The 26265-nt window shown below is 37.5% G+C and overlaps 1 protein-coding gene across 2 annotated transcripts in view; it reads right to left on the bottom strand.

Moving 5' to 3' along the window:
• Nucleotides 1–26265, bottom strand: part of IQCH (IQ motif containing H) — a 280207-nt gene that overhangs the window by 190975 nt on the left and 62967 nt on the right. Inside the window, exons 5-6 of one of the 2 annotated variants that reach the window (XM_012451365.2) lie at nucleotides 11171–11287; nucleotides 8400–8801 (exon numbers count right to left, since the gene is read on the bottom strand). In XM_012451365.2, the coding sequence (XP_012306788.1) occupies nucleotides 8799–8801; nucleotides 11171–11287 (120 nt within the window). In that variant the 3' untranslated portion in view covers nucleotides 8400–8798. Of the gene's footprint in view, nucleotides 1–8399; nucleotides 8802–11170; nucleotides 11288–26265 lie in introns of those variants that run through there. The other variant, XM_064381963.1, reaches the window with a different exon arrangement.

Below are 26265 nucleotides of genomic sequence, written 5' to 3'. Positions count from 1 at the left end.
GAATACTCAAAATCAGAATGCCTCTCCCTCTACAGGGGATTGCAATTCCTCATCAGTAACGGAACAAGGCTTAATAGATTACACGTGTGTTCCAATAACAGAAGCAGGTTTCAAAACGTGGGTGATAAGAAACTTCTGTGAATTAAAAGAACTTGTTCTAACCCAATGCAAAGAAACTAAGAACCTTGAAAAAAGGTTTGACGAAATGTTAACGAGAATGGACAATTTAGAGAAGAATATAAGTGAATTGATGGAGCTGAAAAACACAACACGAGAACTTCGCGAAGCATGCACAAGTTTAAACAGTCGAATTGATCAAGCAGAAGGAAGGATATCAGAAGTCGAGGACCAGCTCAGTGAAATGAAACGAGAAGACAAGAATGCAGAAAAAAGGATGAAAAGGAATGAGCAAAGTCTCCAGGAAATATGGGACTATGTGAAAAGACCTAATTTACGTTTGATAGGTGTACCTGAATGTGATGAAGAGAATGAATCCAAGTTGGAAAATACTCTTCAGGGTATCATTCAGGAAAATTTTCCCAACCTGGCAAGGCAGGGTAATATTCAACTCCAGGTAATACAGAGAACACCACAAAGATATTCTTCAAGAAGACCAACCCCAAGGCACATAATCGCCAGATTTATTAGGGTTGAAATGAAGGAGAAAATACTAAGGGCAGCCAGAGAGAAAGGTCAGGTTACCCATAAAGGGAAATCTATCAGACTTACAGCAGATCTCTCAGCAGAAACCCTACAAGCCAGAAAAGAGTGGGGACCAATATTTAACATCCTTAAAGAAAAGAACTTTCAACCCAGAATTTCCTATCCAGTCAAACTAAGCTTTATGAGCGAAGGAAAAATTAAATCTTTTGCGAACAAACAAGTACTTAGAAAGTTCACCACCACCAGGCCTGCTTTACAAGAGCTTCTGAAAGAAGCACTATACATATAAAGGAACAACCAATATCAGCCTTTCCAAAAATATATCAAAAAGCAAAGAACTTTAACACAATAAAAAATTTACATCAACTAATGGGCAAAACAGCCAGCTAGCATCAAACGCCAGTATTAAACTTATATATATTTTAATTGGATAAAAAGCCAAAACCCATCAGTATGCTGCATCCGGGCCCATCTTACATGCAACAATACACAAAGACTCAGAGAGAAGGAGGAGGATTTACCAATCAAACAGAGAGTAAAAATAAACTAATAAACAAAAAGCATGAGATGCAATTCTCGCCTCTGATAAAGTAGACTTTAAAGCAACAAAGATCAAAAGAGGCGAAGAATGACATTACATAATGGCAAAAGGATCAATGCAACAAGAAGAGCTAACGATTCTATAGATCGAGATAGAAAATTAACAAGGATATTCAGAACTTGAACTCAGACCCGGAACAAGTAAACTTAATAAACATTTATAGAACTCTTCACTTCAAATACACAAAACATACATTACCACCTTACACCTAAAAAAAAAAAAAAAAAAAAAGCAGCTGGAAAAGTGATCTAACTTCAGAAGCTGTCTGCATTAAGCCCTACCTTTTATGATCCTGACTGAAAATCACATAATTAGATTCCAGGGGCCCATTCAAGGCTATCCATCAATTGGCCTCCATAGCTAACCACATCTTTTGGTTTCTGCAACTTGATAAGGCAAAGCTCTAAGCCATCCTCCATTACTCTCACTATTCTCTACCTCTGCCTTTGCTTGTATTGCTTCTCGTACTTAAAATGTATACAACCTCTCCTTTAGCCTTGCCCAACAGTTCCTCTAAGGCCTATCTTAAGGCTTGCCTCCATCCATCAATTACATTGATCCCTGAGAGACTGGTGGTTCCACAAGGAACTAAATGAGCATTAATCTGGGAGTAACATAACCAGGACTGTGGTCCTGATGATTCTGAAGTAGTCAATTTATCTTCTCAGTATGTAGATGAGGAATTTGTCTTTAGAGACTAAATGGTATACCTATGTTAACTTGGTTTATAGCACCAGTAGAGAACAGGATTGAAAACCCAAGTCCTGATTCTCCATCTATGGCTCTTTCTACTAAAGCATGCATGGCTGTTTTCAGACCTCTTAGTTGCCAACCATAAACTGATTTATTATTCAGGCTAATGTGGAAGATAGAGATGGAAGTAAAAAGATTACATAATCTTTTTATATAAATAATCAGTTATATAAATCTGGTATTTTAGGGTCATATTGCCCAAACTTTATAGCCTAATGAGAGGAATCTCCTCTAAATAAGTATCTGCTGGTTTGCTTTACACATTTTACAGTGTAATTCAGAGGCAATGCTTTTAAAGAAAGTATCGGGGGAATCACTGTAGTCTATGTGTACTTGCTTCTGTTCTACCAAGGAGGTTTTAAAAGGCTAGGAATGTATACTTGAGTTCAAGTACAGTTTAAGGTACAATGGGTTAGAATACTGGAGAACACAACAATAGTATTTATTCATCTCAAGAACCTCTCAGTAGATAATTAACCTGGGCCATGATAAAAACAATTCTATTAGTCCCATTCCTCTTGTGGCTAATGCTATCATGCTACTTGCTGTAGTAGTTTTCCTGTGCTTCCTTTTAAAAAGAACACTTACTATATTATTGCAAGCATTATCACTTTTGTAGCTGCTCTATTTTCCTCTTTGCAACAGAAAAGCAACTGTAATTAGGCAAAAGCATAAATCTTATATTACTTATATTACTCATGAAGATGTAATTCTTTTAAAAATCTGGGCTGGTAGACTAGACCTATCCAATTTTTCAAAGGTTTTCTGTACCATCAACTCAGACAAGTGGATATTTCATCTATAAAGAATACACAGCTTTTAGGATATTTCTCTGTTCTGATGCACACTTTTTCCCACACTGGATTTTTGTGTGAAAGAAAAGATCTATCACAGTTCTAACTTTTGGGGCATTGCAAACCCCTCTGGCAGCCTGGTGAAGCCTATGGACCCCTTCTCAGAATAATGTTTTATAAATGCATTAAATAAAATACATGGGAACCTATTATACTGAAATACAGTTCTATCCATAGACCCCCTAAACCTATTATAGGTGTGACACAGGTCCCTCTATTGAAATACAGTTCTCTGTTGAAATACAGTTCTACTCATGGACCCCTGTACCCTAAACCTATCATAGATATGACACAGGTCCCTCTGTCTATCTAAATTTTCGCTTTTCAATGTGGGATTAATTTTGAGGTTAGAAACACTATCTCTCAGTATGTAGTCAAATAAATAATCAAGTCTAAAGCCCAAGTCATAAAGTGAAAAGGCACAAAGTGAAAAGTAAATCATATGGGAGCAGGCCTAGTCCTGTTAGCAGGTGGCTGCCAACCTGGAATGATTTCAGAGTAGTGCAAAGGCTCTCTTCCTGGATTCCCCCAAATCCCTCTTCTCTCTGTCCATTCATGCTTGAAATCCCTTAATAGAGCCTAATTCCTTTGTTTTAATTAAGTAGAGGATTTGCTCTTGTTAAAAAATAAATACCCACGGGAGAGGTAATACTTGATGCCAAAGATTTGCAAATTTATTTTCAGCAGTAGAACAAGTTTTTCAAATGAAACCTTAAACAGAATGCTGATATAGAAACAAATGCAAATTTTATAAGAATTTAGTATAATTGTGTATGCCAAATCTTATAACATAATTGCATGTAGTATTATGTACCTATATGTATATAATTATTATTTAAATATAGTATGTACTTACATTATATATTTATTTGGTAAATATTTATATTATATATTTATTATATATGTATTTATATTATATATTTCTGGTTATATCAATATAAACCAACAGTGGAAACAATGAGGCTGTTTTGGTGAAGACAAATTATGAAAGCAAGAGTTTTAAATAAGTACAATCTCACATCTATCACAGAATACAATTTATTTATATATTTTATTTTGCCTGCACAAGATGTAGAAAATCCAGATGTGAACAAATAAGTAATTTCAAATCGCTAACAATTTGTTATGGCAGTTATAATCTCAGCATTTTGTTCAATTAAAATGATCCAGAAACTTTAAAGAATAGTAGAATTTTTTGTTTCAAAACAGTCAGTAATAATATCTACCAACTGCTTAAGTTCCTTAATAATTAAGGATCAGTTGGTAAGTAGTCAACTAGGGGATATTTGACACATAGATTTCATAATTAATTTGAATCCTGACTCCCCTTGCTTACTGCACAACCTCAGGCAAGTAGCTTCATGTTAGTCTCAGTTTCCTTATCTATAAAATGATTATAAATATGGCACCTACTTATAGGTGTAAGGGTTAAAAAAGACAGTGTACATAAAACACTGTGTCTGGCAAACTTAATAAATGCTATCATAATTGAAGGGCTAAACTACCAAAAATATTTTTCAAATGTGTCATGTAACATTTTAGGATGTTCTATCATATCCTATTTAAATTTCTTTTCAGGTATCTTGGCACCCTTCTCTTTCAGATAATCACTGAGTTTCAAAGAAATTAATTTTGTTTTGCATGTTGAGTCCAAATTTTGACATTATGCTTCACTGTTGACTTTTCTCTGCAGTTTAAACCAGTAACATTGCAACCTTGCACTGTCAAAGACTGTATCGCTCATTTCAAATCATGTAAGAACCAACCCGAAGTTAAGTTGAGCAGTGAAAGAATCTGTAATACTATATTATCATGATGTGGCCATTGTAATGGTATACTTGAGTATTATGCTGTGCCAAAAGTATGCACCAGAGAACTTGCCTGGCTTTTAATTGATAGTAGTACACATGTGTTCTAATACTAATATCAATTAACGTTTATTAAATGATTACCAGGAGTCGTGCTGCTTTAAGACCTTCACACATATTATTTTATCTTTGCTTATTTATTTGTATGATTATTATAGGAGTGTGTATGAGGAGATCTGAATTTCAAAATATGACTAGTACAAAGCTACACCCTATCTAATAAAAAATACTTTTATGGGAAATTCAAATGTGTAAACAAGAGCGTGTGCTCAGAGTAAACCTGAAAGCACAAATTAACCCTCTGATGATCAAATGATCGAATGCATTAAAATTTGGCATCAATTGAAATATGTAGGTATTATTATTTATTATACTAAAAATGCTTAAATATTTATCATTAAAAAAATGAAATGTAAATTAAATGCTTAGAACCTCTCTGAAACTCACTGGAGTTCTCTAACAGTTTGAAAATCAACATTAGGCTGGGTGCAGTGGTTCATGCCTGTAATCTTAGCACTTTGGGAGGCTGAGGTGGACAGATCATGAGGTCAGGAGTTCAAGACAAGCCTGACCAACAAAGTGAAACTCCGTACCTACTAAAAATACTAAAATTATCTGGGCATGGTGGCGAGTGCTTATAATCCCAGCTACTCAGAAGACTGAGGCAGGAGAATTGCTTGAACCTGGAGGCAGAGGCTGCAGTAAGGCGAGATCCCACCACTGCACTCCAGCCTGGGCGACAGATCAAGACTCCGTCTCAAAAAAGAAAAAAAAGAAAAAAGAAAGAAAAAGAAAGTGAAAATTAAATCCTAGTACTTATACTGGGATGTGAAAGGAGTCAAATCAGATTCTTTTCTGAAATCATAAGTGTGAAGAAGGAAATAAGAGATTTTTTTAATACAAATTCATTTTTCACGGAGGTAAGAAGCTTATTAAGGTACCTATTATGTGCCAGCAATGTTAATATATTATCTGTATTCTCCTTAGCACCCGTGTCTAGTAGGCATCATTATCCTGACTTGACAAAAGAGAGAACTCAGGATCTGAAATGTAATTGGCTTACCTAGGGTTCCATTACTGCAAAATAGCAGATAGGACCCAAACTCTAATCCACTCTGCTCCAAGTCCCTCCCAGCACACCAGATTACCTCTCCATCTTGCTTTCCCCATTCATAAACCAGAAAAATGAGATTGAGTGAGACAGAGTAACCTGCTCTTGGAAACACTAGTTAGTTAGTGGCAAGGCTGTAACAAGAATCCAGTAGTACCAGCGTTTTGCTAGGTAAATCCTATCAGATGGCCCATGGGAGGGTACCCTGTGCAACTAGGCCTACTGGGAGCCAGCAAAATCATTACTTCACTTCAAAACTCAAGATAAGTCTATATAGCTTCAGAGGAGAGACTAGACAGAGGAGAGGACAAATTAGTCCTGTCCTTAGTACCTATTATGTGTAAAACACTGCTTGGTGCAGGGGAGGATTTGAAAAACAGACAGAACAGACAACAAGGTCTCTGTCCTTATATCTGTGTGGGAAAGAAAGCATAATCATGTCAAATATTAAATAGTATCCCTGGAGGAGACCTCAGCAATATTCTGGTTCCCTGCCTGGATCCCTACAATATGTTTTAAATGACAGTACAAACAATGGCACAATACAATATATGAGACTTGCCAATAGTAATAACTAATATTTTTCAGAACAATTCTTTGTATTGGGACCTTTGTTAAGTGCTTTGAATTATCTCATTTAAAAACTCAATACAATCCTATGAGATAGATACTTTTAATATGGACATTTTACGTGAGGAAAGGGAGACTGTTTCTGGAAGATCCCTGGTCTAGTAAGGATTCACACCAGGCAGTCTGACCCAGAATCACTATTCTAAAAGCTAAAAAGTGGTTTCAGTTCAGCACAGGGTTGGTTTGGGAATGCATGCAGGATCTTGGCACAGAAGCTCAAGAAACAGCCCTGTAAAGATTTTAAGAGAAAACTCACTACAGTTAGATTCTTTTATGAATGTTATCTGACAACGCTATAGTCTCTCACTGCCACTCCCTGCTCTCAGAGCAATGGGCTTTTGTGAGACAGCCATCCACTGGCTAACATTCCATCACTGTCCTCAGCTTTCCCAGTACTCCAAACCAATGCAGAATTGAAATTCTAAATAGTAACAACATACAAAGGCAATACCCTTCTACCTCCACCATCACCACCACCACCATCACTGCCATATTGGGGGAATATATTTTATAGGCTGTGAATCAGGATGGACATGAAAAGTCATTCCTTTGTCAAACACTCTAAGCAACCTGAAGAGAAAGCTCTCTTTAAATGATAGGAGTGGGATGCTGTGCATGCCACCACAGTCCTTGGGTAATGACTGTGTGTCATAAATAGGATATGGCATTTCAGAATGTCTTTAAAGCTATTTCCTTTTGTTCAACTAATTTAATTTACCAAATGCTCCTGGGAAAGGGAGGGGGACCAAGATGCTGACTCCACATTTCCTGAAAAATCAACATTTTCTTTTTAAACTGTTTTCAAAGAAATTGCATTTGATTGTTGTCTGCTGGCTCCCTCAAACTCTACCTCTGTCAAAATTCTGCCCCAGCAGGTGTGAGAAAGAATAGATGCAGAACTTGAGTGAATATCCACATCTGTTTTTGGAAAAAGAGAACAGAAGCAGCACAGAAGGAAGTAAAAGAGATAATTGCTGGCTTGAACTACAATACATTTTACTTGTGGGCAGAGGGCCAGCTTACAGCAGGCGGAATATGCAGGCCCATCTTATTGGAATTCAGGGGTGGGCCTCCATTCTTGTCCGGAGACAGCTGTAAACCAGCAGCCCATAGCATCACAATCAGGCACTGAGTTTTGTCAAGGAATGCTGATATGTACAGAAGCAGCTTTGTCTGCCTCAACTGCACCCCTGCCTGGTGAAATGACAGTCAATCTCTGATTCCAGATGACAAGAACTGGATAAAAACTTAAAACAAATGGCGACCTTTCAAAAGATTAATTTGTTTACCAACAAAATGTTCCCTCTTTGTCATCCGAGATGGGGGTGACCTTCACTTTCCCATATCTAGCCTGAAAGGATGCTGACTATAGTCATCTGTTAAGTTAACTCCATCTCAGCAATTATTCCCTTTCTTTATTTTTAGTGACAAGAAGGGTTTATTAATTCACTGTGCTTCTTGTTATGGTTTATAAATGCAACAAGCTCATTCTGAATTACTGCAGTGTAACATCAATTTGTTTAAATCTAATTCTGCTACTGTTGCCAAATTATGTTGTGACTGTAATTGTGGCCATATGCATGGGCTTAAAACACAATCATGTTTTGAAACTGCCCTTCTTTCTCCACTCCCACCCCCCGCCCCACCTCTTACTTCTGGTGCTTCTTCTAATCATTTGACATTAACACAATTGCCTCACTTTCTATTACTTTATCATTTCAGAAATGAATATGCTTTCAGTGAGAGAGAGATTACTATGTACACCCCAAGTGAAACAGTAAAGAATGAAACTATGATTTGTGAAGTGTGGTTGCTACCCAACTAAGTTAGTGGAAAACACTGCATAACATATGACTCATAAAATCTAGAAATCATAATAGTATTAAATTCAACCTCATGAATAAATAAAAGATTCTAAGTTTACATTGCATTATATATTTATTTATTTGGAAAGTGGGACCAAAGAACTGGTATAATTCTGCAACAACTCATATCTTGCCAAAAAGAAAAATGCTTTTATGATTCTTTTCTAGGTCATAACAGTTATAATCAGAGTTATTTGTGCAGCAATTCAAAGCAATGTTTTGTTTGGCTATTTTGTTATGCATTCATAATCGTTCTTTTAAAATTCATGCTAACAGATACATGTTTCAAGCCTTTTAAGAAACTCTTTTTATTTAAAAAAAAATAAATCAAAGTCAAATTTTCTGTAGATCTCTTAGTGTGTTGTATTATAAAGTCTAACTGGAACTAGATGTCAGTGAGGGAATGTGAACAGTACCAGGGATTTCTTCTTGTTTCCACATACCCACGAGGACCTACTAGAAAAAATGTTGGAAGATTGTTTGTTACTATTTGGCAGATTGAAGATACTGAAAAAATCACCAGTGAGTCTCACTTTTAATACTTTTTTGGTAAATTGGTTTTACATAACAGAGTCACAGAATATAAAATTCTGAAGATAGTTTTGCAATACTAGTATTTGTGTGTGTGGCAGGGGTTACATGTTTTCAATGCACTAAAATCCTTGCATCAGCTCCTTATTATCAGGAAGAATACACCATTTCATAAGATGGAGAAGATACCAGCTTTTAGGAACTAATAATGGAAATTGGCTACATATTCACATTTGCTCTGTCAAAAATGTCTAAAGTTGTTTACAGGCTTTTGACAGGCTGATCAAGTTTCATAAGAAGTAAGGAAACACATAGCCCTCGGCAGCCAAATAATAATCCCCTTTGAGTGTTTAGAGTAGTTCTAAAATGATTGGCTTTGATGCTGCTTTTCTAATTAACTATACATCACAATGCTAGACACACTGCTCTAGTTTACGTAAGTGCTTTTGATACCATTTTTGTAAGTGGTAAATCACAATTGCACTTATCCCCAAATGCTTTATAGGACTGTTTAAAACCAAATACCTGAATACTTCTCTCATAGTACTTTTTGCACAATGCTTCTGTTTTTTAAATCCAAAATGAAAATACTGTTTTCAGTTAGTACCACCATACAACTATATCAACATAAAATGATAGGGTCAACTATTTGATCAAAAGGCCAACTGTTTGAATAAAATATACATAATGTACATCCAATTTTAAATTGCTCTGGTATAGACTTTTATGGTATCTAGTTTTATGAAAAAAGGAGATTTAATACAGTAAATGGATATCCACTAGCTATATGTCATAAAAGGCAAAGTGCTTTCCCAAATTCTCTTTGCTAAAGTATATAGATACAATATCCAAGGCACTCATTCTATTTGGAAATTGGAAAAAATATAATTAATGACTAAGACTCTGCCCCAAGTTTTGGATATAATTTTGAAATCTCTATTTATTTAAGTCTGAATCTTCATTCAGATTCATAAAGTAAAGCATAATCCTTTTTAACTTGAGAGGTATGCCTTTTAAAACTCCAGTACCCATCAGAAAAAGTTCACAGGAAACGCAGCAGTTGCCTCGGGCTACAAAGCCTCGGTACTCCTCCAGCTAAGCCAATATTAATTCTAGATTGAAGAGGAAAACCAACAACAACAAAAGAGAAATCTGCTTCTCTCTGTGTTGCCAGAGAAATAATATTTTTATTTCGAGGGCTTTGGGCTCATGGGAAGCAGATAAAAACCTTTTCCCATTATTCACAGTGACATTTTAAATAAAGTTTCAGCAGGAATAAAAATATCTAACTTTCTGGTTATTTCTTAGGCTATAAAAGTATTTGTAAGATAAAGTGCTCTTAAACCGAACCTGTTAGAATAACATAAAGCACAAATAAAGAAACTGAAAATATATTTCAGGGTTACATAAATGAAGTAGGCAGTTGAAAATGTCTATGTAGGAAATTTGGAAGATTAATCTAAGAGACTATTATGCTAGTTAGAAATGGCTTTGCAATTTAATCCTAACATTAATCTTGTTTTTAGTTTTGATTTCACCAAGGCACATATTGAAGAGCTTTTGAGAGAAGCTAAAGGTTAAAAATGTATTAAAAATATATAGCTGTTACCTCAGTAATTGTTTTCAGTGTTAGAAATGATCTCAAATTAAATAATTTCCCAGTTAAAATGAAGCACTACTCTTAATTTTCCTAAGAAAACTCCACAACATAGAAAGAGTACAATCCTTGCTTTAGGACAAGTTAGCAGCTAGTCAATGGCAAAAACAGGCATAGATTCTGAGATCTCTTACTGCAAATCTACATTTGATTATTTTTCCCTCTCATTATTTTGCTGACATGAAGTATTAGTTCCTGCTTGTCTCAGATTTAGAATAATATTCTCAAATATTTGCACATTGTATCAGAGTATGCACAATTGAAGAGGATTCTGTGTTGTTTTCTTTTGATTCTTCTAGTGGTAAGCCTACTATCAAAGAAATAAAATATTTAAAATTTCTCTATTAATTGTTTTTGCTGGTAAATTATTTCCTTGTTAAAATTATGGTACTAGATTATTTAGGAACATCAAATAAAATAGAGAAATCTGAGCTACAAATAAGTCTTTAAAATAGGCTTACATCTTCTTAATAATTGCTAATTATAAACAGAATGAGAACCATCTCAATCTCAAAAAAATTCCAAAGACAAAAGGATCACAATCTTTACCTAACATCCATATTACATCTTACCCTACTAATAAATGACTTTTATTTCTTTAAAAAATAAGAGCTCATTAAAACAACTCATTACTTACACAAGCTTTTCTCTGATTAATATATGGCAAATTGATTCCATAGTTCGCATTTACAGCAGCTCTGTGGTGGATGTTTTCAGGATCCTGCATGATTTTTACATTCAACCCTATCTTTCGCTGAAACAAAGAAACAATGAAACTTTCATGCTGGATGAACAAAAATGCTTATTAACATTTTATATCCTCAAAGGAGTTTAAAGTTCTTTGGAAATAATTAGTTTAATGAAATTCTCACTGGAAAAAAATATATTTGGATCTTTTATTTAGGCTGCTAATCGGTCCCTTTTATTCACAGAAAAGGAACTTTCTGTAGATTTTCCTCTGTGTATCCCATTGCTCCCACAAATACATCCTCAGACACATTTTCTCAAAAATAATGCTGGAAGCCAACCAAGGTGGGCAAAGGACTAGAGAGAATGCCTGGTCTTAATTTATTTTTAGCTTTCCAGGTCAAGGATTTGTCAATGAAATCTATACTACAAATACACAGGTAGAGGGCTCCCTTGGTCTGTTAATGTGGCCACTTTCCTCTAGGGATGTTTACAGGTAAATCTCAGTTTGGGCCTGGTAAATTTACCACAACAAATGTATCTACTCCTTCACAGAGATTCTCTTATATGTAAGAATAATTTATGCTTTCATTAGAAAAAATAAGTCTCTTGTTTGAACCACTTATTTCTCATTTTAAATAATTCAAATTACTTATTGTTGAGATGCTTAAAAATAAACCATGAAAGTGGGCCACGTAGTGGTGGTGGGAAGGGGCCCTAGATAGTTGTCAGGACACCTAGTTGCCAGCTCTCCTCTTGACTGCAATGTGTGACTTCATATGACTTACTATGGTAAGTCACTTCACCTCTAAGGAAGTCAGTTTCTTTATTTGCAAAATGCATGTTAGACCTGACAGTCTCTTGAGGAACCATGCCTTAGCTTTGGGATTCTATGATTTGAGGCTAAAAGATAATTTGGCACATAGGGACTATGATATTACTAATAATTTCTAAAGTCTTTTGTGATTAATAAAATTGTAATATAATTCATATACCATAAAATTCACCTCTTTAAAGTGAACAATTCAGTAGTTTTCAGTATATTCACAACCATCACCATTATCTAATTCCAGAACACTTGCATCATCCCAAAATGAGACCTCATACCCATTAGCAATTGCTCCCTATTCCCACCTCCCACTAGTTCCAGGCAACCAGTAATCTACTTTCTGTCTCTACTGATGTATCTATTCTGGACATTTCATAGAAATGGAACCAAAATATGTAGCCTTTGTAACTTTTTAAAAAGTACGTTAGAAGTATTGTGAGCAACTTAATTTTTCCTTTCAATTCAGTGTCTTAGTTTTGAGGATTATCTGATGCAGTTGTTAAAATGGTTATAGGAATTGGACAGCTTTGTTCATGATCCAGCTGTTTCTTTGACATATGCATTCATAAAGGATCTGTGCCTAAGGTCAAAGTGAAGAAGGAGGCTACAAAAATATCTACAGAATGTATAGTAGATAAGCATAGATACATCTAGCTAAGGTATTTCTTAACACATGTTCCAAATCTTCCTTTTAGTTTTTAATAGCATTTTTTAAACCAAATCTCCAAATAACTGCCCTCAACTGTCCACTTTATTTAATCTGGGCAGGAACACAGGATGCAAACAAGGCATGTCTGTTTCCTTCTCCTTGAGGTACACGTGGTGACAAAAGTAATGTAGTATCTAATTATAAATGGCTTTTCTTCTGTGGGTAACACTCACAGCACTACTCCAGGGTTTTCACATGGAAGCAAATTACCTCTTCTATTGAAATTAATACCTAAACATAATTTTTTCCTTCTTAACTATACTTTCAGAACAATTTCTATTCTACCAAGGATTATGAAATTTCTAATATGTATTATATTGATTGGATGTGGGTTTCTGTAATTAGGGTGTTTTTAAAATGTATATATTTTAGATACAGAATTGATGGTAATAGCTTCATCTATCATGTCCAAGCTTTGTTAGAGCTTTTTAATTATGGGATTATTGGCTCAGTGGGCCATAGGAGTTTTCTTAGTTTTATCATGTTCCATCAAGTTTGTGTGGTTATAGAGAGGAAATGGCTAAATACAGAATCACTGCTAAAACTGGCCTTAAAGTCCTGTAGTGTTTTGCCTATTGTTAAATTCTGTAGCACTAGACATAGATATTTTTGAAAAGAAATCAGTATGTAAATAGAAATCCAACAACAATGATAGGTATAATATCAGTTCTTTATGGTTGGCTTCTAAAGCAATGATTTGAGATTAAAAGACAATTTTAAAATATTAACATTCTCATATTTACTATTTTGGTACCACTGAATGTGGATACCAAAATAATAACATGTAGCATACACGATTTAACTGCTCCTTCCAAAAACACTTAAAAGGCATCTATGTTTAAGGAATATTAACATAACCGTACAGGCATGGTGGCTCACTCCTGTAATCCCAGCGCTTTGGGAGGCTGCAGTGGGCAGATCATTTGAGGCCAAGAGGTTGAGACCACCCTGGCCAACATGGTGAAACCCCATCTCTACTAAAAGTACAAAAATTAGCTGGGCATGGTGGTGCATGCCTGTAGTCCCAGCTACTTGAGAGCCTGAGGCATGAGAATTGCTTGAACCCAGGAAGTGGAGTTGCAGTGAGCTGAGATCGTGATACTGCACTCTAGCCTGGGTGACAGAGTGAGACTCAGTTTCAAAAAAAAAAAAAAAAAATTTTACATAGCAAATGTTTCACTGAAACTCACTACCAAATACGTTCAAAACCTAAATTTATCTTACAAACCATCTATAGTGATGTATGGGAAAATACTTATAAGCATATGCTGCATTATGATACCCAGTAATAAGATTTTCAAGAAAATCAATTATAGACTTCAAAAACAAAAATAAAATTAATCATTCCATTAAGCAGGAAAGTATGCTCAGAAAGATAAACATTTTTTTTACCAACAGTGACATAAATATCAGAAATAATTTCAGAAATTTTTAGTAAATTGGTCAAGAAAAGATAGCAATTTATATAATCTATCTTGAGTCCCTAAACAATCTAAACTTTGTATTCTCTCCTTTTGATAGTAATTACAAGCAGATATATCAAATGTGACTCTCATTTAGACTTTGGTTTGTAAGAACAAAAGTTATTATCAGAGCCAATTACTGTTTTACCTACATGGCTGCACAGAAGCAGGGAGCTCAATTTTCATCTCATCAGTGATTTTGTGGTATTTATTTTATTACTATGCCTACAAAGCTATATAAGAAGGAAATAGCTTATGCTATTAAAACTAGGGTTGGAATATAGGAGGCTAAGGTTTCTTTTAGAAGAACTTCTGAATTAAAAACACTAGGCAGCATGAAATACCAGCTCCCCAGACATGGGTAGACCATAAAATGACACACATCTGAGCAGTAGATCCCACACAGAGTAATCAAAATTGAAATGCTTCACAAACAAAGTTGAGAGAGGCTATTTACTAAGTTACAGTATTATCAACAGTGTTTGCTGCAAGTAATGTCTTCTAAAGTGGATATTGCTTAATATCATATTCCCACTGGTTAAAGACAGCTGCTGTTTAGTCTCAAAACCAGAGAAAAGAAAAACAGAAAAAGAATTCAGTCACCTTTAACACTCATTCTCTCAACCATTGTCTTATGCAATAGGAAGAACAATAGACGTGAAGTCCTGATTTGAGCTGTATGATCTAGATTTCTCATTTGTAAAACTGGGTAATAACACTTAGCTTCATAGGGTTATTTGTAAAGTTCAAATGACTAATGTATGGTATCTTATAAATTATAAAGTACTATTCTGGAGTCAATGTGAAAGGGCCCCAAAATATGATTATAATGGACTGAAACACTTCAAATATATAAAAATCCATGAATTCTTTTTTTTTTTTTTAATTGTATTTGGGCTCTGGGGTACATGTGCACATCCTGCATCCTGCAGGATTGTTGCATAGGTACATACATGCCATGGTAGTTTGCTGTCTCCATACCCCCCACACACACCTGTCACCTACATCAGGCATTTCTCCCGGTGTTATCCCTCCCCATCCTTCCCACCCCTCACCGCCCCCGCTGTCCCTCCCCTCTACCCCCCCACCTAGCCCTGTGACTGTTGTTCCCTTCCCTGTGCCCACGTGTTCTCATTGTTCATCACTTGCCTATGAGTGAAAACATGTCGTGTTTGGTTTTCTGTTCTTGTGTCAGTCTGCTGAGAATGATGGTTTCCAGGTTCATCCATGTCTCTACAAAGGACACGAACTCATCATTTTTATGGCTGCATAGTATTCCATGGTGTATATGTGCCACATTTTTTTTTTGTCCAGTTTATGATTGATGGGCATTTGGGTTAGTTCCAGGTCTTTGCTATTGTAAACAGCGCCACAATGTACATACGTATGCATGTGTCTTTATGATAGAATGATTTATAATCCTTTGGGTATATACCAAGTAATGGGATTACTGGGTCAAATTGAATTTCTATTTCTAGATCCTTGAGGAATCACGACACTGTCTTCCATAATGGCTGAACTAATTTACACTCCCACCAACAGTGTAAAAGTGTTCCTTTTCTCCATATTGTCTCCAGCATCTATTGTCTCTAGATTTTTTAACGATTGCCATTCTAACTGGTATGAGATGGTATCTCAATGTAGTTTTGATTTGCATTTCTCTAATGACCAATCATGATGAGCATTTTTTCGTATGTTTGTTGGCTGCCTATTTGTCTTCTTTTGAAAAGTGTCTGTTCATATCCTTTGGCCACTTTTGAATGGGTTTGCTTTTTTCTTGTAAATCTGCTTTAGTTCTTTGCAGATTCTGGATATTAGCCCTTTGCCTGATGGGTAGATTGTGAAAACTTTTTCCCATTCTGTTGGTTGCTGGTTTACTCTAATGATTGTTTCTTTTGCTGAGCAGAAGCTCTTAAGTTTAATTAGGTTCCATTTATCTATTTTCGCTTTTGTTGCCATTGCTTTTGGTGTTTTAGTCACGAAGTCCTTGCCTGTGCCTATGTTCTGAATGGTTTTGCCTAGGTTTTCTTCTAGGGTTTTTATGGTGTTAATTCTTATGTTTAAATCTTTAATCCATCTGCAGTTAATTTTTGTATAAGGTGTAAGGAAGGGGTCTAGTTTCAGCTTCCTGCATATGGCTAGCCAGTTTTCCCAACACCATTTATTAAACAGGGAATCCTTTCCCCATTGCTTGTTTTTGTCCAGTTTATCAAAGAGCAGATGGTTGTAGGTGTGTCGCGTTGCTTCCGAGGCCTCTGTTCTGTTCCATTGGTCTATATTTCTGTTTTTGTACTAGTACCATACTGTTTTGATTACTGTAGCCTTGTAGTATAGTTGGAAGTCAGGTAGTGTGATGCCTCCAGCTTTGTTCTTTTTGCTTAGGATTGTCTTGGCTATGTGGGCTCTCTTTTGGTTCCATATGAAGTTTAAAGTGGTTTTTTTCCAGTTCTGTGAAGAAGGTCATTGATAGCTTGATGGGGATAGCACAGAGTCTATAAATTACTTTGGGCAGTATGGCCATTTTCACGATATTGATTCTTCCTAACCATGAGCATGGAATGTTTTTCCATCTGTTTGTGTCCTCACTTATTTCCTTGAGCAGTGGTTTGTAGTTCTCCTTGAAGAGATCTTTTACCTCCTTTGCTTCTCCTTGAAGAGATCTTTTACCTCCTTTGCTAGTTGTATTCCTAGGTATTTTATTCTCTTTGTAGCAATTGTAAATGGGAGTTCGCTCATGACTTGCCTCTCTATTTGTCTGTTATTGGTGTATAGGAAAGCTTGTGATTTCTGCACATTGATTTTGTATCCTGAGACTTTGCTGAAGTTGCTTATCAGCTTAAGGAGGTTTTGAGCTGAGATGATGGAGTCTTAAATATACGATCATGTTGTCTACAAATAGGGACAATTTGACTTCTTCTTTACCTAACTGAATGCCCTTTATTTCATTTTCTTGCCTAATTGCTCTGGCTAGAACTTCCAATACTATATTGAATAGGGGTGGTGAGAGAGGGCATCCTTGTCTAGTGCCAGTTTTTAAAGGGAATACTTCTAATTTTTGCCCATTCAGTTTGATATTGGCTGTGGGTTTGTTGTAAATAGCTTTTATTGTTTTGAGATATGTTCCTCTGATACCTAGTTTATTGAGAGTTTTTAGCATAAAGGTTGTTGGATTTTGTCAAAGGCCTCTGCATCTATTGAGATAATCATGTGGTTTTTGTCTTTGGTTCTGTTTATGTGGTGAATTACATTTACAGATCTGCGTATTTACAGCCTCGTGTCCCCAGGATGAAGCCTACTTGATCGTGGTGGATAAGCTTTTTGATGTGCTGTTGCAGTCAGTTTGCCAGTATTTTATTGAAGATTTTTGCATCAATGTTCATCATGGATATTGGCCTGTAGTTTTCTTTTTTAGTTGTGTCTCTGCCAGATTTTGGTATCAGGATGATGTTGGTCTCATAGAAAGAGTTAGGGAGGATTCCCTCTTTTTGTATTGTTTGGAATACTTTTGACAGGAATGGTACCAGCTCCTCTTTGTATTTCTGGTAGAATTCAGCTGTGAACCCATCTGGACCTGGACTGTTTTTGGTTGGTAGGCTATTAATTGCTGCCTCAACTTCAGACCTTGTTATTGGTCTACTCAGGTTTTCAACTTCTTCTTGGCTTAGTCTTAGGAGTGTGCAAGTGTCCAGGAATTTATCCATTTCTTCCAGATTTACTGGTTTATGTGCATAGAGTTGCTTATAGTAATCTCTGATGGTAGTTTGCATTTCCGAGGAATCCGTGGTGCTATCCCCTTCATTGTTTTTTAGTGCATCTATTCAATTCTTCTCTCTTTTCTACTTTATTAGTCTAGCTAGTGGTCTATTTTGTTGATCTTTTCAAAAAACCAGCTCCTGGATTTATTGATTTTTTGAAGGGTTTTTTGTGTCTCTATCTCCTTCAGTTCTGCTCTGATCTTAGTTATTTCCTGTCTTCTGTTTGCTTTTGAGTTTTTTTGATCTTGCTCTAGCTCTTTCAATTTTGATGATAGGGTGTCGATTTTAGATCTTTCCTTGTTTCTCATGTAGGCATTTATTGCTATAAATTTCCCTCTAGACGCTGCTTTCAATGTGTCCCATAGTACGTTGTGTCTTCATTCTCGCTGGTTTCGAAGAACATTTTTATTTCTGCCTTCATTTCATTGTTTATCCATTCGTCATTCAGGAGCAAGTTGTTCAGTTTCCATATGATTGTGCAGCTTTGAGTGCTTTTCTGAATCCTGAGTTCTAATTTGATTGTGCTGTGGTCTGAGAGACTATTTGTTATGATTTCCATTCTTTTGCATTTGCTAAGGAGTGATTTACTTCCAATTATGTGGTCAATTTTGGAGTAAGCACAAGGTGGTGCTGAGAAGAATGCGTATTCTGTGGATTTGGGGTGGAGTGTTCTGCAAATGTCTATTACGTCCACTTGGTCCAAATCTGTGTTCAAGTCCCGGATATCTTTGTTGACTTTCTGTCTCGTTGATCTGTCCAATATTGTCAGTGGAGTGTTAAAGTCTCCCACTATTATTGTGCGGGAGTCTAAGACTCTCCGTAGGTCTTTAAGAACTTGCTTTATGTATCTGGGTTCTCCTGCATTGCATGCGTATATATTTAGGATAGTTAGCTCTTCTTGTTGCACTGATTCTTTTACCATTATGTAATGTCCTTCTTTGTCTCTTTTGATCTTTGTTGGTTTAAAGTCCGTTTTATCAGAGACTAGGATTGCAACTCCTGCTTTTTTTTGCTCTCCATTTGCTTGGTAAATCTTCTTCCATCCCTTTATTTTGAGTCTATATGAGTCTTTGCAAGTGAGATGGGTCTCCTGAATACAGCACAGCAATGGGTCTTGACTTTTTAATCCAGTTTGCCAGTCTGTTTCTTTTGATTGGGGCGTTTAGGCCATTTACATTCAATGTTAATATTGTTATGTGTGAATTTGATGCTGCCATTTTGTTACTGGCTGTTTTGCCTGTTAGTTGACATGGCTTCTTCATTGTGTTGTTGTTCTTTACCATTTGGTATGTTTTTGCAGTGGCTGGTACTGGTTGTTCCTTTCCCTGTTTAGTACTTCCTTCAGTAGCTCTTGTAAGGCAGGTCTTGTAGTGACGAAATCTCTCATCAATTGCTTGTCAGTAAGGATTTTGTTTCTCCTTCACTTATGAAGCTTAGTTTGGCCAGATATGAAATTCTGGGTTGAAAGTTATTTTCTTTAAGGATGTTGAATATTGGCCCCCACTGCCTTCTAGCTTGCAGGGTTTCTGCCGAGAGATTCAATGTGAGTCTGATCATCTTTCCTTTGTGGGTGACTCGACCTTTCTCTCTGGCTGCCCTTAGGATTTTTTTCCATAATTTCAACCCTGGTGAATCTGACAACTATATGCCTTGGGGTTGCTCTTCTTGAGGAATATCTTTGTGGTGTTCTATGTATTTCCTGGATTTGAATGTTGGCCTGCCTTGTTAGGTTTGGGAAACTCCTCTTGGGTAATATCTTGAAGAGTGTTTTCCAATTTGGATTCATTCTCCCCGTCACGTTCAGGTATGCCGATCAAGCATAGATTAGGTCTTTTCACATAATCCCATAGTTCTTGGAGGCTTTGTTCATTTCTTTTCACTCTTTTTTCTCTAATCTTGCCTTCTCGCTTTATTTCATTGATTTGATCTTATATCTCTGATATAATTTCTTCTACTTGATCGATTAGGCTGTTGAAACTTGTGTATGCCTCGTGAGGTTCTCGTGCTGTGTTTTTCAGTTCCATCAAGTCGTTTATGTTCTTCTCTAAGCTGGTTATTCTAGTTAGTATTTTGTCTAACCTTTTTTCAAGGTTCTTAGTTTCTTTGCATTGGGTTAGAACATGGTCTTTTAACTCAGAGAAGTTTGTTATTACCCACCTTGTGAAGTCTGCTTCCATCAGTTCATCAGATTCATTCTCTTTTTTTGTTCCCTTGATGGTGAGTAGTTGTGATCCCTGGGAGGAGAAGAGATGCTCTGTTCTTTGATGGTTTCATCCTTTTTGCACTGTTTTTTCCTCAACTTCGTGGATTTATCTCCCTTTAATCTTTGAAAGTGGTGATTTCAGGAGTCTCTGAGTGGACGTTTTTTTCTGTTGAGGTTGGAGCTGTATCTTTTTTGGCTTGTAGAGTGTGTTGCTGGGCTCTCCTGGGTTCAGTCAGGTTGTTGGGTGGGTGGTTCTTCCCTGGAGTTTGCTTGCAGGTGAGACTGGCCCCGTCCTCCCAATGGCATCTCTCTTTCCCCAGCTGGATCTTTCTGTTTAGGGTCAAGCTGGTGTATTTGCTGCCAAGCTCTCTAGTGAGGGCTTCAATTTGAACTCTGTGGCGGTAGGGCCTGCCAGGTCCTATGGTCTGTTTCCCTGCTTTCAACTCTGCCTCCCTCTGTGGGATGGTCTGTCCTATTGGCATCAGTCCAAACTCCCGCCCAGGTCCCTGCGACAACTTGCCGCTCTGGCAGTAGCCGCTGCTCACATTTGCATCCACTACCCACAGTGCCCCACCAGACGGCAGGGCTCTCGTGGACCATGGTTTGCAGAGGGATGAGGTAAGCACAGGATCTGAATCGGAGCACTAAGGGGGTTAAATCCTTCAACCCTCCAAGCTGGCTGCATGTTTCAGGTGGGGACACGCTCCACCCTGTCTTGATTTGTCCCCCTGGGTGGCTCTCACCCTGTGGCTCCTTCCTGGGACCTATATTCAGTGCCCTGTCAGTCCCACAGAAACAAACCCGGCACCTCATTTGGAATTGTGAAGTCCTCTAGCCCTCTGTGTCTCATTCGCTGGGAGCTGCATTCCAGTGCTGGCTTCTCTTGGCCATCTTGGCACCCCCCAAAAAGCCATAGTTCTAAATACTCCCCCCCCCAAAACCCTAGCTGATAAAATTCATAAATTAACCTAAAAATTGATGAAATAATTAAGCAAAAAGTAAGTAATTAAAACGGTGTTGAGAGTCACCAAAGAGTTGCTAAGGAAAATTTCCACATAGAGGCTAAAAAAATGCAAAGCAATGATCGAATTGTAAAAAGCACTACTTGTAATTCCTAATGAAATAATGTATTAAAGTAAACATCTATGATTGCTAATATCATTAAGTGAAAGGTTGTAGATAATTTTATAAATGACAGATTGAGCTGATAATTGTTACATTCATCGATCAATCTAATTATTAAAAGAGGAAAAAAGAAATTACCTCTTGATATGTTATAAAAGAAAATACATAGCACCATCATGTACAGCACTGGGTGTAGCACCATTGTACAATATGAAATAGTCCTGCCAAAAAGGTGGAATCTGGGGGAGGATCCAAGATGGCTGAGTAGGAACAGCTTCGGAATGCAGTTCCTAGCAAGAACAACACAGAGGGTGAGTGCCTACCACATTTCCAAACAAATTTTTGCTGCCCACAGACCAGGTGATTATCGGGCTGAAAAGCACCACAAGTTTTCAGCACGGTGGCTTCAGTCAATGCCGGCTTGGTGCACAGAAACTCACACAAATCTAGGCGGCTGTTTCAACTGGCACCTGGAATGCCTGGGAGACAGAGCCACCCATTCAACTGAAAGGGAGGGGGAAGAAAAAGGGAGCCAGGTGATCTGGCTTGACAGGTACCACTCCCACAAAACAAGCAATCCAAAACACTCTGGATTGAGTTTCGCAGGAAGCGCAGCTGGACCCAGGATGGTGCAGCTCAGTGGGGGCAAGAGTGACCACCACTACCGAGGCAGTTCACACAGCAGCTGGGCAGAGCCTGCGGCAGCTCAGCAACACCTCTGCTTGCAGACTGTGACTAGACTACCACGTGTGGGGCAGGGCATCTATGAAAAAAGGCAGCAGCATGACAGGAACTTATAAATAAAGCCGAGCTTCCTAGGACAGAGCACCTGGGAAAAGAGGCACTTATCAGTTCTACTGCAGCAGACTTAAAAGTACCTGCCCAGCAGCTCTGCATGGAACAATGGAGCTCCCAGCACAGCACTGGAGCTCCTATAAAGGACAGACTGTCCCTCAAGCAGCTCCCCGACCCCTGTATACGCAAAGAGACACCTTATACAGGAGAGCTCAGTCTGACATCTGGCATGTACCCTTTTGGGACAAAGATAACAGAAGAAGAAACTGGTAGCAACCCTTACTGTTCTGCAGCCCCCGCAGGTGATCCTCAGACAAGCAGAGTCTGGAGTGGACCTCCAGCAGTCCTGCAGCAGAGGGGCCTGACTGTTAGAAGGCAAACTAAGAAACAGAAAGAAATAACTTCATCATCAACAAAAAGGACATCCACTCAGAGACCTCATCCAAAAGACACCAACTACAAAGACCACAGGTAGATAAAGCCACTAAGATGGGAAGAAACCAGCACAAAAAGGATGAAAACACCAAAAACTAGAACTCCTCTCCTCCTCCAAAGGATCACAACTCCTCACCAGCTAGGGATAAAAGATGGATGGAGAATGAGTCTGATCAACTGACAGAAACAGGCTTCAGAAGGTGGGTAATAACAAACTTCTCAGAGCTAAAAGAACATGTGCTAACCCAATGGAAAGAAACTAAGAACCTAGAAAAAAGGTTAGATGAGATGCTAACTAGAATAAATAGCTTAGAGAAGAATATAAACGACTTGATGGAGCTGAAAAACACAGCATGAGAACTTCACGAAGCATACATAAGTTTCAATAGCCGAATCGACCAAGCAGAAGAAAGGATATCAGAGATTGAAAATCAATTCAATGAGATAAAACAAGAATACAAGAACAGAGAAAAAAGAGTGAAAAGAAATGAAGAAAGCCTCCAAGAAATATGGGATTATGTGAAAAGATCTAATCTATGTTTGATAGGTGTACCTGAATGTGATGGAGAGAATGAATCCAACCTGGAAAACACTCTTCAGGATATTATCCAGGAGAACTTCCCCAACCTAGCAAGCCAAGCCACCACTGAAGTCCAGGAAATACATAGAACACCACAAAGATATTCCTCAAGAAGAGCAACCCCAAGGCACACAATCATCAGATTCACCAGGGTTGAAATGAAGGAAAAAAATCCTAAGGGCAGCCAAAAAGAAAGGTCGTGTTACCCACAAAGGGAAGACCATCAGACTCACAGCAGATCTCTCTGCAGAAACTCTACAAGCCAGAAGAGAGTGGGGGCCAATATTCAACATCCTTAAAGAAAAGAACTTTCAACCTAGAATTTCATATCCAGCCAAATTAAGCTTCATAAGCGAAGGAGAAAGAAAATCCTTTATGGACAAGCAATTGCTGAGAGATTTTGTCACCACCAGGCCTGCCTTACAAGAGCTCCTGAAAGAAGCACTAAACAAGGAAAGGAACAACCAGTACCAGCTACTCCAAAAACATACCAAATGGTAAAGACCATTGACACAATGAAAAATATGTGTCAACTAACAGGCAAAACATCCAGCTAGCAACAAAATGTCAAGATCAAATTCACACATAATATTAACCTTAAATGTAAATGGGCTAAATGCCCCAATCAGAAGACACAGACTGGCAAACTGGATAAAAAGTGAAGACCCATCAGTGTGCTATATTCAGGAAACCCATCGCACGTGCAAGGATACACAAAGGCTCAAAATAAAGGGATGGAGGAAGATTTACCAAGCAAATGGAGAGCAAAAAAATGCAGGGGTTGCAATTCTAGTCTCTGATAAAATGGACTTTAAACCAACAAAGATCAAAAGAGACAAAGAAGGGCATTACATAATGGTAAAAGGATCAGTGCAACAAGAAGAGCTAACTATCCTAAATATATACGCATGCAATGCAGGAGCACCCAGATACATAAAGCAAGTTCTTAAAGACCTACAAAGAGTCTTAGACTCCAGCATAATAATAGTGGAAGACTTTTATAGCAATAAATGCCCACATGAGAAACAAGGAAAGATCTAAAATCGACACCCTATCATCAAAATTGAAACAGCTAGAGGAGCGAGATCAAAAAAAAACTCAAAAGCAAGCAGAAAACAAGAAATAACTATGATCAGAGCAGAACTGAAGGCGATAGAGACACAAAAAATCCTTCAAAAAATCAAGAAATCCATGAGCTGGTTTTTTGAAAAATCAACAAAATAGGCAGACCACTAGCCAGATTAATAAAAAAGAAAAGGGAGAAGAATCAAATAGATGCAATAAAAAACCAATAAAGGGGTATCACCAGTGATTCCACAGAAATACAAACTACAATCAGAGATTACTACGAACATAAACCAGTACACCTGGAAGAAATGGATAAATTACTGGACACTTGCACACTCCCAAGCCTAAACCAGGAAGAAGTTACAACCTTGAATAGATCAATAACAAGCGCTAAAGTTGAGGCAGCAGTTAATAGCCTACCAACCAAAAACAGTCCGGGTCCAGACGGGTTCACAGCTGAATTCTACCAGATGTACAAAGAGGAGCTGGTACCATTCCTGTTGAAACTATTCCAAACAATCCAAAAAGAGGGAATCCCTCCCAAACCATTTTATGAGACCAACATCATCCTGATACCAAAATCTAGCAGAGACCTAACAAAAAAAGACAACTTCAGGCCAATCTCCGCGATGAACATTGATGCAAAAATCTTCAATAAAATACTGGCAAACTGACTGCAACAGCACATCAAAAAGCTTATCCATCACGATCAAGTAGGCTTCATTCCAGGGATGCAAGACTGGTTCAACATACGCAAATCTATAAATGTAATCCACCACATAAACAGAACCAAACACAAAAACCACATGATTATTTCAATAGATGCAGAGAAGACCTTTGATAAAATTCAACAGCCCTTTATGCTAAAAACTCTCAATAAACTAGGTATCAAAGGAACATATCTCAAAACAATGAAAGCTATTTATGACAAACCTACAGCCAATATCATACTGAATGGGCAAAAACTGGAAGCATTCCCTTTAAAAACTGGCACTAGACAAGGATGCCCTCTCTCACCACCCCTACTCAATATAGTATTGGAAGTTCTACCCAGAGCAATTAGGCAAGAAAAAATAAATAAATAAAGCATATTCAATTAGGAAAAGAGGAAGTCAAATTGTCTCTATTTGCAGATGACATGATTGTATATTTAAAAGATCCTATTATCTCACTCCAAAATCTCCTTAAGCTGATAAGCAACTTCAGCAGAGTCTCAGGATACAAAATCAATGTGCAGAAATCACAAGCATTTCTATACACCAATAACAGACTAAAAGAGAGCCAAATCATGAGCAAACTGCCATTTACAATTGCTACAAAGAGAATAAAATACCTAGGAATACAACTAACAAAGGATGTAAAGGACCTCTTCAAGGAGAACTACAAACTACTGCTCAAGGAAATAAGTGAGGACGCAAACAGATGGAGAAACATTCCATGCTCATGGTTAGGAAGAATCAATATTGCGAAAATGGCCATACTGCCCAAAGTAATTTATAGATTCAATACTATCCCCATCAAGCTACCAATGATCTTCTTCACGGAACTGGAAAAAACCACCTTAAACTTCATATGGAACCAAAAGAGAGTCCACATAGCCAAGACAATCCTAAGCAAAAAGAACAAAGCTGGAGGCATCACGCTACCTGACTTCAAACTATACTACAAGGCTACAGTAATCAAAACGGCATGGTACTGGTACCAAAACAGAGATATAGCCCAATGGAACAGAACAGAGGCCCTGGAGGCAACACCACACATCTGCAACCATCTGATCTTTGACAAACCTCACAAAAACAAGCAATGGGGAAAGGATTCCCTGTTTAATAAATGGTGTTGGGAAAACTGGTTAGCAGTGTGCAGAAAGCAGAAACTGGACCCCTTCCTGACATCTTACACTCAAATTAACTCCACATGGATTAAAGACTTAAACATAAGACCTAACACCATAAAAACCCCAGAAGAAAACCTAGGCAAAACCATTCAGGACATAGGCATAGGCAAGGACTTCATAACTAAAACACCAAAAGTGTTGGCAACAAAAGTCAAAATCGACAAATGGCACCTAATTAAACTCCAGAGC

Source organism: Aotus nancymaae, unplaced genomic scaffold (genome assembly GCF_030222135.1).
Source record: "Aotus nancymaae isolate 86718 unplaced genomic scaffold, 86718_ANA_hifiasm-v0.15.2.pri h1tg000003l, whole genome shotgun sequence".
NCBI lineage: Eukaryota > Metazoa > Chordata > Mammalia > Primates > Aotidae > Aotus > Aotus nancymaae.
Note: the sequence above shows the minus strand (reverse complement) of the source record. Positions and strands in the feature narration are given on the sequence as shown.